This window comes from Suncus etruscus, chromosome 7, assembly GCF_024139225.1.
Source record: "Suncus etruscus isolate mSunEtr1 chromosome 7, mSunEtr1.pri.cur, whole genome shotgun sequence".
Taxonomy (NCBI): Eukaryota; Metazoa; Chordata; class Mammalia; order Eulipotyphla; family Soricidae; genus Suncus; species Suncus etruscus.
The window spans coordinates 128,867,408-128,880,421 of record NC_064854.1 but is presented as its reverse complement, the minus strand read 5'-3'; the positions used below and the strand labels follow the sequence as shown (position 1 = coordinate 128,880,421).

The window sequence follows — 13,014 nt, the reverse complement described above, 5'->3', positions numbered from 1 at the left end:
ATTTGGAAGCCCTCCCATTTCGTGTGGGAAGCAAGATGCAAAATATATGAACACAATATAGCAATAGATATGATGGCATTTGTATTGTAAGCATGAAACAAGGAATGTGTCAGGAGTCTGTTCAAAGCATTTTTTCTGCATTTTCTCATCATCTCCACACCATAGTCCTATAATAAACATGTGTATAGGTGCATAGTTATTTCAAGTTCAGGTGGGAAAAGGCTAAGGCTCATAGAGTTTAAGGACCTTGTCCGTGGACACATAGACCAAATGTGGTAGAATTGTAATGAGCTCAAGAAAGTGGGCTGAGTTCTTAGCACAAATCTATAAACTGCAGCTTCTCCTAGAAGATTCCTCTAAGCCAGAAATTGTCTTCCATGGAAGTCTTGCTGTTTCGCATTCTCAGCTAAGCCTACATCTTATATATCCATAAGGAATTTAAATGTATGGCCATTATGAAACAACTGCGGGAATGTTCATTGCAACCTTCTCCACCATTGAAGCTGTGAAAGGACTGGTTCCATCCCGTCCCATTCTTTTTCATGGCAGGTGGAAACCCTTGCTTTCAAGCTGGAATATATCCTATTTTTTGTTCTATAAGATACACCTGACCATAAGACACACATAGTTTTTAGATGCTCTCCTCCCCTTCAATCGGGCTTCAGCTCCAGGTGCTATTTACTTCATAAGATGCATCTGTGTGTGTGTGTATGTGTGTGTTTGTGTGTGTGTGTGCATCTTATGGTATGAAAAATATGATAATTTTTGTTTTTTTGAGTGTGTGAATAAATACATCCAAATAGACTTTTACTTCTGACATAAATAAAGTAAAAGTATATGCATTATTTTTCTTACCTGCTTTATTTTTCTTTTAACAATGCTTTGGTTTTTCTATTAACAATGTATTTAAAAGGTTTATATATATATATATATATATATATATATATATATATATATATATATCTGTACTTCAGTTTGACATATTTTAAATAGCTAACTTAGGGATCCATGGCATGAATATTGGTGGTTTACAGAGCCTTTCATTCTGATGGACAGTTAAGTATTTTTCATTGTTTATTCACCCCCATATTTATTGAAGCACTGTGATATTTTTCCCTCTTAAAAGGTATATTTTTGCTTTAACCCACAAGCTATCACTATAGTTTCTATTGGACTACTAAAATCTGATTGATAAAAGCAGTTTAAGATAATCTAATTTTATGATACTATTTTATTTAGCTTATATTAATAATGTATCAACTACTGTTTTAGAACATTTGAAAACATACATTTCTTTATGATAATGCCACAAACTTTATCTATATGTTTATTTTTACTCAATTTTTAAATTGTTTTTTAATTATATTTTATTTTATAATCACAATGCATATTTTTAAGATCAAATTGATAAAGTTAGATATATTCAAAGGGTTTTGTTTTTTTCTTTTTAGTTCTAAAGAGATGCTTGCAATCTAGGTTCTAGTTTCTTAGGTCCCTCGGGTATGAGCAAGAGTGATTTTATTTTATTTTATTTTATTTTGGTCACATGTGGCAAAGCTCAGGGGTTACTTCTGGCTCTGTGCTCAGGGGACCATATAGGATGCCGGGGATCGAACCACCATCCATCCTGGGTCAGCTGGGTGCAAGCAAACGCCCTACCTACCACAGTGATATCTCTCCAGCCCCAGCAAGAGTGATTTCTGATCCCAGAACCAAGAGTAAAGATTGAGCTAAGCTAGGTATGGTCCCAATACAAAACAAAACAAAACAAAACAAAACAAAAAAATACAAAGGTGCCATAGAGGTAATAGAATGTGAAGGTGTTTGCTACCAACTTAGTTTATTATATCAAACGATTAAAATTACTCCCTCATCCAGTTTCTTTTGTTCCTCCCATTTTCCTTTAAAATTATTTTTCATAGATAGAAGGACTACTTTTGTATGTTTATGTAATTTATATTTCACATATAAGTGAAATAATCCAGTAATTTATTTCTTCATTTGTTAATTTTATTTTGCTTAGCAAATAAACCTATCTACCTCTATGATTTTTGAAAAAAGCACAATTTTATCTTTTTAATAGAATATTCCATTGAGTACATAGACCACAGATATGTACCATATATATATGTTAATATAACATAAGCATTTAAGTAGATTTTATGTACTCACTTTTTTGAATAATTTTTCTATGAATATAGAAGGGATTATATCTTTTGAAGTTGCTACTTACATCCTTCATATATCTATATATACAAATATATAGTCATTTATCTGAAGGATATAAGTATATATATTGTAAATGTAGTCATTTAACTGAAGAATGTAAGTATATATATATATATATATATATATATTGCCCAAGAGACAATGTGTTTTATATTATTAGTAATGAAGGGGTGCCAAACATGTCCCTTTCATTGTAGACTTTACTCTAACTGCACACTCAGCTCTTGGTGGCAGCTTCCTACCATGGACTGGTCCTCCTACACCTTATCTCTATTAAAAATAATAGTAGCTTTGACTTTATACTTTATTCCTCTCTTTTCATACTTAGACCATTAGTTTCCAGAGGACTTCCAGCCTGCTGTGGTCTTTTAGAACATTAGAAATAACGTCCTTATTTAAATTTAATTAGATATTCCAATAAAAATTGGATTCTATCACTGACATTTATTCTTAGTATTATAGCAACTGTTGATTTTTGACAAAAATTGGAATTTAATTAATCCAAATTTGTTCTTTATAGCTGTATTTCAAAAAAGTGAAATGAGTTAATAAATGTCAATATTTAAGGGTAAAACTGACAATAGCACTGTACTCCAACTAATCCTTATGTCATTTGTGCCTGCCATATTTTACCTTTTTAAAACCTTGTATTTTTATTATATTTTAATTGGTGGTTACTTTGAGAAAAATTCACTCCCAAGGAATACTTGTTTCCAAAACTTAAACCAGACCAGTCTGTGCCAGAGACTTAGAATGTGAATTGTCTAGTAACTGAAAGTTAGCAAAGTCTATTCATGGCTTTTCTGAGGGCTTTGCAGACCCTTGGTAGTCCCAAGAGTTCAACTGTGCTTCTTTTAGGACAATTAAGATCCATGGTGAGATGAGTATGATTGATATTGTATTTCCTTCAGCAAGTGGGGAAACATGTAGGGATTAGACTCTTTCATCATGAGAAGATTTCAAATTTAATATGGTTCCACAATACCATAATGGGTCACTTTTTGTATATATTATATATAATCTAATAATTATCCTTATAAATGCTGAAAATATTACTATGAATAATTACCCTGTTTTTAAAGTGTTTAATGAGTGTCTGGGGATGCTTTTCTGCTTTCCAAGAGACCTCATGTTTTAAATTTTCCAATTTCCTTATTTTCTTTTTTCACTTCTGCCTGCTAAATTACACTTTGGCTTCTATTTTCAGGAGTTCAAGAACTTCCCTGAGAATACTTACTGAGGGATGAATAGGTAAAAGTGAGATCCGTTAATCTGTTAGCACCTCAATTCCTTGCATTTTCTTTCAGGGCAATCCTTTTCTGTTCAGTCTTTTAAGTAAACTTTCATAAGAAAGAATTCTATTGCCAGAAACACATCTAAAGACTCTAGCATTCCTCTAGGGAATATACTTGATATGTGATTGTCTCTATTCCTGTGTACACAAATAATATAATCACTTTCCTTTTTTCAAGTATATTTCTGACTTTTTTCTTTTCATCAATTTACTAGATTTTTTGTTTTGTTTGTTTGTCTTGTTTTTGGGCCATGGCGGTGATGCTCAGGAGATACTCCTGGCTATGCACTCAGAAATCGTTTCTGGGGACCATATGGGATGACGAAAGATCTAACCGTGGTCTGTTCTAAGTCAGTGCAAGCAAGGCAAACACCCTACCACTTCCACCACTGCTCCAGCCCCTCAGTTTACTATTTCTATTGAGATATATGATTTATAAGTTTGCAGTGCATTTAATCAAACTTTTTATGCATACATTATCTCAACATCACAGCCAACGTCATTCCACTGATGTCACAGGGCCTCTCTTTGCCATTCCCCATCTTAAGTCCCTCACACCAGCTCCCTAGTAAGCTCAATTTTGTAGGAAGAAGTCTCCTGTTCCAATGGCTTTGTCCATTTATTATTCTTTTACTATGTTTTTGTAATATCCCACATCTGAGAGGGTTAAATAAAACTTTATTGTTGTGGTGGCAACACCTACACACATATAGGTGATTAAAGCCAAACTGAAATTTAAAAAAAATTCAATAAATTGATCAATGATAAATTGCTCATTTTTCAAAAACTGCCTATCTTTATGTCAGGTATAATGATTTTAAAATAATATGAATGATTTATGCTAATATATTAATAGTTACATGTAATGAATAAATCCTACAAATAAGCAATTCAGTAAGAGTAAGGAGAGAGAAATTAAACAACTTTTAAGAAAAAAACCTGAATAGGCCTATAAAGTTATAATAGTGTTTTTTGTCATAAAAAGAAAACAATATGGCTGGAGTGATAGCATGGAGGTAGGTCGTTTGCCTTGCATGTGGAAGGACGGTGGTTTGAATCCCTGTATCCCATATGGTCCCACGAGCCTGCCAGGAGCGATTTCTGAGCATAGAGCCAGGAGTAACCCCTGAGCACTGTTGGATGTGACCCAAAAAACCAAAAGGAAAAAAAGGAAATATATTACAATGTTTAGATATCCATATTAATAAGCAAAACATTGTAATAAAATCTACATTTAAAAACATTTTAAAAACATTTGAATAGACATAAAACAATAAATATAACTGAAATGTTAATATCATTTTGAAATAGTATAAATCTTTTACCAAGTAAGTCTAAACAGACCTTTCTTTAAAAACATATTTTTTAAAGTTAGTTACTATGAAATTAGTTATTCATGATTGGGTTTAACCATACTACGTTGTAACACCAGTCTTGTAATCAGTTCACTTTCCTCCCCTAATACCTTTCCCCGTTTGCCTCCCACTTACCAGTCTGCATACAAAAAAGGTGAATATATATAAATACAAACATATAATATATATTATATATTTGCATTATGATTTACAATACTGTTGCTGATAGGGTTTAATACATAATACTTCACCACCTTTCAACGTCACCTTATCTTCCCCGTGGACCACTTTCCTGTACCCTAGAGGTCACTCTCTCCCCATCCTATTCCCTAGCTTCCTCAACTGTTGAGGGAAACATTCCTGTTGAATGTTTCCATTGTCTTTGGATAGCTGTAGAACATACATATAAAATATAAAGTCCATGAGTTGAATGAGGCCACCCTGGGCACCATGTTTCTAACCCCCTCGACCGACAGGACTGATTGAAGCAAGGTAGAGACGAAGAAATAATACACAAGTAGTCAGAAAAGATATTCATTGGCATCAGCTCGCTTTATTTTTATGGCTTTTCTCTGCCATGACTCTCTCTGTTATGTGCTCATTTGGCCACTTGTTGCCTATATACCATGTGCTTTCTCTTTTCCCAGCCCAAAGCCAGAAATGTTTCTTTTCTATTTAGAACTGGTTTGCAGGGCAAGGACCTGCAATCCAGGTGGACTTTTACAGATAAAAAAGAAGAGGTTAGGGAAACAGGAAGGTGGGGGAAGGGGTACTGAGACTTATTTTTCCTCTGTTAGGTTTGTTTATATCCTGCATAGGAGAGGGTCATTCTGTGTCAGTCCTTCTCCCTGACTAATCACACTTGGAAAGACACTCTTCAGGTCCCTCCAAATTATAAGACTTGATCTTACCTTCTGGCCCATTGTGCATATGTAACATATATTCTTTATTCAATTCTATTTATTCTTTAATCTATTCTTGGATACTTGGATAGTTTCCAGATTTTGGCTACAGTGGATCGTGATATAAGGAACTTAGAGGTGAATATTTTTTTTATTCATTTTAAACTGTTTCCTAACCTACTAGTGAATAAGCGTCAGGAATGAATGGCATACTCAGTGCCAATGTGCTGAGATGTTTTTTCTTGTATTTTAAAGTCATTCATTTAAAATTTCTTGCAAAACTAGTTTCAAGGCTATAGACTTCTTAAGCTTTTGCCTGTACACTAAGTTCCGTTTGAATACTTTCAAATATGAATGATAATTTAACTGCATAGTTTTGTTTTTTTTTTTGCTTAGCTCATTTCATTATTCTATGCTTTTGTTTTTATTGTTTCTTTATATCCCACCATTCTCTTCTGGCTCACTGAAACTCTTATGATTTGTCTGATGTGATTGTTATGACCTTTCTTTTGTATGTAAGTTATTTTTTGATATTTCTGTTTTAAATATGTTGGCTGTGTCTTTAACTTTCATTGTTCTCACTATAATAATTTGGAATTTTTTTTATTTGGTTCTGTTTTCATTAGGACTCTTTGGGACCCTTGGATCTCAGAGCCTCCACTTCTTGATTCTAGAAAATTCTTAACTATGATTTTGTTAACGAGTGGTCCTTCATGGAATTTGTCTTCCTATTCTTCAGAAACTTTAAGGATTCTTCTACTGCTTTTTCTGAACTTAACTTATAGGCTGAAGTATACTGTTCATTACTTTTCAAGACTTTTTCCTGTCCTCTATTGTTTTCTAGAAAATTCCTATATTCATCTTAGAATTCATCAATCTTATACTGCTCTGATACTTCTGCTCAGCCCTTCTACTGAGTTTTTTAAATACCACTTACATACTCTTAAATTCTGTCACATCTTACTGTAGTTTTTTTTTCATTTCCACTTATACTTTCATGTGATTTGCTTATTACTTCATACCATAATTTCTTTGAGTTCACTAATATGGTATTATTAAAGTCATGCTCTCAGATTTTACAGAGATGTTTGATATGAGCAGGGCCTGCAGTGTTACTATATTATGCATTGTTCTGGGTGGGCTTTTATGCATCTTTCCTATTGTATTTTATGTGGCTTTATTATACTGGGAGTGAATCTTTGTAGTTATCTTCCTGAGAGTGTCTGAGGGATTGGTCTTGGCATTGCTTTTTTTGTACTTCCTGCCCATCTTCACCCAGTGGCAGGTGATATGTAATTAGGAATGTGGCGTATGATTAGGAGAGCTGTTATTGTTGCTGCTTATGTCAGTCAGGGGCTTATCCACACCTGAAAAGTTGGAGGAGCAAGAAGAGGGTCTGAGATATGCAGGTGGGCCTGCTGTGATGCAGAAGTCAAGATGATAATTTTCATTACATTTCTTTGCATCCCTGTCATTATCCCACATCCTAAGTAGTCCCATTAAAAATCTAAGTTTTCTTTTTCTCCAGCGACCCAAGTTAAGGCTGTATTCAAAAAAAAATATCACAGAAAACTCCTAGAGATAGGCCTCCATCTTTCCAGCTGTGTTTGAATTTCCAGTTCCCATTTTTATTCTTTACTTGTTTGTGGGGGGGGGTGTTAGATTGGGCCATACCTGGCCCAAAGTCCATGTCTGAAAGTGCTCAGCAGAATAAAGACAGTGCTAAGATTTGAGTCAGTGTTGTGTGTGCTTGCACATGTTGGATAGATCTTTGTACTATTTCACCAGCTATAACTATTTACTATGATTTTGGGAAAAATTTAAAGAGTACATACTTATAATTATTTATTTATTTTATTTTGATTGTATATCTGAGTATAAGGTTTACACCAATCTGTTTTTTCCTAGAATTTTGTTGAAATTCTTTAACTCTGCAAAACCTTTTTAAGTAATATTTTTTCATGGTATCACCATGAGATACACAATTACAAAGTTGATCATGATTGAGTCTCAGTCATACAATATTGGAATAATCATCCCTTTACTAGTGCTCACTTCCGACCACCAATATCCCAGTTTCCCTCCCATTCTCATCCTGTTGTTTGCCTCTATGGCACACATTTTTTCCTCCAATTCCTCTTCCTCTTCTTCTTCTTCTTCCTCTTCTTCTTCTTCTTCTTCTTCTTCTTCTTCTTCTTCTTCTTCTTCTTCTTCTTCTTCTTCTTCTTCTTCTTCTTCTTCTTCTTCTTTTCTCCTCTTTCTTCCTTTTCCTTATCCTCCTCCTCCTCCTCCTCCTCCTTCTTCTTTTATTCCTTTTAGTCTCTGTGATTAGCAATAGTATTACTAAAGGGAATGTCCATGTCACATGTCACTCTACCTCCTTTTGGCAACCAGTTATTATCCAGAGTGATAATTTTCAAGTATCTTCAAATAATATTTACTCTATTTAAATAATCTGTTTCTTGGAGTACTAAACTTTTTTAATACATCTTTTTACTGAGCACTGATCTTAATTCATAAGGGACTTTAAAAAAATATGCTTGCCCCAGGCTAGTTTGAAGTGCTACTGATGCTAAATTCTTGTATGCATTGGGAAATTAGATGGTATTCCTAATATCTTTAGCATAACTAAAAGATAATTTTCTAAAATAATCTTTCTTGGGTGACTCTCTGGTAGTGCTCAAGATATCCTGGTTTGTTTGTTTATTTTAGATTGCATAAATATTTAGCAAATAACAAAATATTTATCTAAAGATTTGTGTTGAGAGCAGCCTTGTAGAGTTTTTGCATAAAAGTTTGAGGTCTCATGTTTAAGAGATTCCTTGAAAATAAAAGTATCTTGGGTCATACGCTGATATTCTTGGTCAATAAAATCGGGATTTTAACACAAAGATCCAAGGATTCTGTGTTTCTCAGGTTCTGTGATACTGAAGATTAGCTGAAAACCCTTGCAAGGTGGTGTTCGGGGGCCTCCTGGGCTGTATTAGGTATTAGATGATGCTTAGGAAGCCATTTGGTGCCAGGCTTTGAGCAGGGGTTGGTTGTATGCAAACTATCTGCCTTAAGCACTGTTTGATATAGTATGCTACTAAAATAATCTTTGTGAGGGACACACACAGTTGTACTCAGAGGCTACTTGAGACACATGGGTGATATTTGTTGGACTGCATGGTGCCATTTATCATACCCAAGCTTTCGACATGCAAAGCACGTATACATAATGTTTTCTGGAGGGGTTGAAACATATAAAGTCCTCATCAACATTTAATGAGAGTTAACTTTTTTTATTTAAACAACTGTATTACATACATGATTGTGTTTGGGTTTCAGTCATGTAAAGAACACCACCCATCACCAGTGCAACATTCCCATCACCAATGTCCCAAGTCTCCCTCCTCCCCACCCGACCCCCGCCTGTACTCTAGACAGGCTTTTTATTTTCCTCGTACATTCTCATTATTAGGATAGTTCAAAACGTAGTTATTTATCTAACTAAACTCATCCCTGTTTGTGGTGAGCTTCATGAGGTGAGCTGTAACTTCCAGCTCTTTTCAATGAGAATTAATTTTATGAAAGAAGGGACTCAATCAGAGGTGATTGGGGCTTGTTTCTGACTTTATACCACCTCTTTAACCCTGAGTTTCTTTCTTTCTTTTTTTACCACATCCCCACTTACACATCCCACTATTTCTGATATGTGACATTCTCACAGGTATGATATGATATCTCATTGTCTTCTTGATTTGGATTTATCTAATAATAATACTGAATCTTTAATGATTTTTTTGGAATCAAAATATTCAAAGTTTTTACTGACAGAATTTCTACTAGACTATTCCAGGAGATACAATCTTAGTAAATATGGAGAAGAAATTAGGAAATATAAAATTCTAAGATGGCTAGAAATAACTTATTATTGCAAGTGTTTGTCACATTAGTGGTTTCAAATTTCTATTTATAACCTCATTCTCATCTTTATATTTCCACAAAAGTACTTATTTACCTTGTATTTATTTCTGTAGTCAAGACTCGGGTGTTTGATACTTTTCATTACTGGGGCAATGGGAGAAGGAATTAGAAAGGATCCTAAATTATATTGCTCCATGTCTTCATGCTTTTAGAATGAATAATCCTAGCCCTTCTATATTCTTACATGTTGGATTAGACTTATAAAACCTGTTATGAATTATGGTTGCTTAAATCTATGGAATGTTTCCTTAAATGCTGTTGGTACAATACTTCATTTAATTGCTTAAGTTTCCTCTTTTTGACTCCTCCGTTTTTATTAACATGTCTTTATCTTTACCAACTTTTACCAGTTTGATCACTTTAAGATTTTATACTTTGCCATCTTGGAGGTTCATTAAGAACATTTATTACAAGCACCAGAGCTACATTTCACATGTTGATTAGCCAAAGTATTAGTCTGTGTGAACTAAGTGATGACAGTGTATTTGATTGGTGCCTTGTACTTGTCATGTTTAAATCTAAGTAATGGATTAAGATCACATAATAGGAACATGATCCAAAAGAATAATACTAATTAGAACAACAACTGCACAGAAGAAAATCAATGGATCTATTGCAGATTCTGAGCATTGAGTTGCTTCGTACCTACTAATTTGTCTGCACCAATCCGAATGTCCCAACTTCCAAGAGCTAGCCTCACTGCAGACTGCTATTTTCCAAAGATATCTGAGAATTTTTCTGCCTTGAAAAGTATACTTGGAGTTCTCTCCACTTGGAAAGTTCTTTCACTGGCATTTCTTGTCTGGCTCCTCAAGCCTCAGTCATAGTCTTACCTCAGTCATCGTCTTACCTCTTGAAATAATGGAGACTTTCTTTGTGACACAGTGATTAAAGTCATCTCACCACACCACTGTCTGACCACACACACACTTTACTTCATCTCAATAGCATGTTATTTGTGACCTCATACATTTGAAAACCTGTGTTGTCTCCATGTTATTTGTCTCTTCTCTGAAGGACACCAAGTTCTACGAAGAGTGGAAATCATAGACCCGTTTCTTTTACTACTGCAGCTCTGGTACTTTCCCTGCACTTGACCATCAACTGGATGTTCAATACACTTCTTTTTTTTTGCTCAAATGACTCAGTTTCAATTTCTCCTGAACCTACATTATGATATTCTTATTAGTACTTGTGACCTATACTCTTCCAGTGTCTGAATTTAACCAAGATATGCTGACTTTTCTCAGGCATATGAAAGATCAGAATAAGAAGGTGGCCAACCTCAAACACAACCAACAATTAGAAAAGAAGAAAAATGCACAGTTATTGGAAGAAGTTCGCAGGCGAGAAGATAGCATGGCTGACAACTCACAGCACTTGCAGGTGAGTCCAGGCTTCTTTCAATCTCCAAAGAACTGGAGATAGACTGTCTCTAAAATTTACCTATTTCTGTGGGAAATATGTATAGAAATGAAGAATGTAGCTTTGCTTTGATTATATCGCTAATAATATATTCTCAGAGAGCTAGATAGGTCTGTCCAAGTAGAGAGAAGCATTTTCAATATAGTGCCTAAAATCAATATGGTGGAGACTACATTGTTGAAAAGAACACTTCGAATCCTGAATCTCACATTAAAAGGTAAGGACTATATTTATATAGTTGGCAAGAAGCTAAAGCTATAGAAATGTCTTCCTCTTAGAATTATATTTAAGTTGTTTTGATGTTAACTGAAAGGAAATGTACGTGTATTATCACAGAAGGTATTTGGCAAAGGATGCATTAGGTTGATCAAGACAGTTTACAAAACTGGGTTTGTTTTGTTCAGAACTCCAAGGCTCTAAGACATATCATTATTCCAACTTTTTAGCAGAATACACTTATCTCTGAATGGAACAGCCTATCTTGGAAAGCAACTGACTGACTGAAGACAACAATTTTTCCTTATGAACTATTCCTATTTTTGGCAAACGAGTTCTCCCCATATGCTCAATAAAACATTCAAGCTAAAACATGGTATTTTCTTTGAAGTTCCTTTATTTATTCCAGTGTGCCTTAAAACAGAGCAGTTCAAGTTCAACTTGGCTGGAATTCATGTTAAATTTTGCTTATTAATTAGTGTCTTTCTCCAGTTATATATTAGGCTTCCTCCTTTAAGATAGGAAATGCTAGATAATTTCAGTATGTACTCATAGTTCATTTTTAATTGAGATTTTAAAAAGAGAAGTAAATAATTACTTCACAGTAGGAAACAATAGCACAATATTTTAGAGATGAGATGGTGCATGCAGCCAACTAGACAATATTTTTTCCTCTGTATCTTGGCGATATCATATGGTGCTACTGACTCCTTCCTTGACTCTGAGAGCTTGAGAGTAGCAACTGGTCCTTTGTCCAATTCTTGAATAACCTTCTCATGAACCACATTTATTTTAATTCAATACATAGCTTTTTAGGTATTCTTGCATATTGTGACCCAAGGTTTCAGGTATTAGTTTCTCCAGTAGTCATATTCAAAGTTGTATTAAAGCTATAAACGGAGACAACAATAATCAAGTTTTCCTGAATAGTTTATTTTCCTGCCCCATATATACTCATATGTATCCCTCAGAGCATCGTTGATGATTTTTCACATGATAAAACTAGTCTCAGAAAAGTTAGGAAGTGACATTCTCATAAGTGGTGGATATAAAACTAACTGGAAATTTTTCAGCCTTCAAGAAAACTAACATAGAAAAAAATAATTGTAATAAGTACCAATTATTAACGCATTGGAGTTTCGGGTAAGGCGTTATATTCTTGATAGCAGCTATATAATTTTGTGTCAATTCAAAAGGTAGCGTTAGTTGCAAGTGGTAAGAGCACAATTTAACCTGAAATTACAAAATGGGAACATTTTGACTCAATTAATTGAAAAAGTCAGTGGTATATTTCAGACCTGATTTTATTCAGTTATTCAAGCAATGGTACCACAATCTGGCTTCATCCTCTTGTTTTGATTTTTTGTACACTTTGTTTGCTTTTTTGTGGCCTGCCAATCATGACTACCAATGAGTGCAGTGACTCCAGAGGGGAAGAGTAAAGTTATGTTTGTTCTGTTTTGTTTTGGGACCACATCTGGTAATCTTTAGGGAGTTATTCCTGGCTCTGCACTTAGGAATCACCCCCTGGATGTGCTTGAGAGGGCCCTATGGGATACCAAGATTGAGCTTGAGTTGGCCACAAGCAAGTCAGGTGCCATACCCACTATGATATCATTCCAGC

At 34.5% G+C, this 13,014-nt stretch overlaps 1 protein-coding gene across 3 annotated transcripts in view; it reads left to right on the top strand.

The window, feature by feature from the left end:
* ERC2 (ELKS/RAB6-interacting/CAST family member 2) overlaps positions 1-13,014 on the top strand; it is a 1,176,444-nt gene that overhangs the window by 639,270 nt on the left and 524,160 nt on the right. For all 3 annotated transcript variants that reach the window (XR_007497514.1, XR_007497513.1, XM_049776157.1), the window contains exon 13: positions 11,000-11,135. Coding sequence is in view for 1 of the 3 variants with exons in the window: in XM_049776157.1 (XP_049632114.1) it covers positions 11,000-11,135 (136 nt within the window). In the remaining 2 variants the exon portion in view is untranslated. The remainder of the gene's footprint in view (positions 1-10,999; positions 11,136-13,014) is intronic.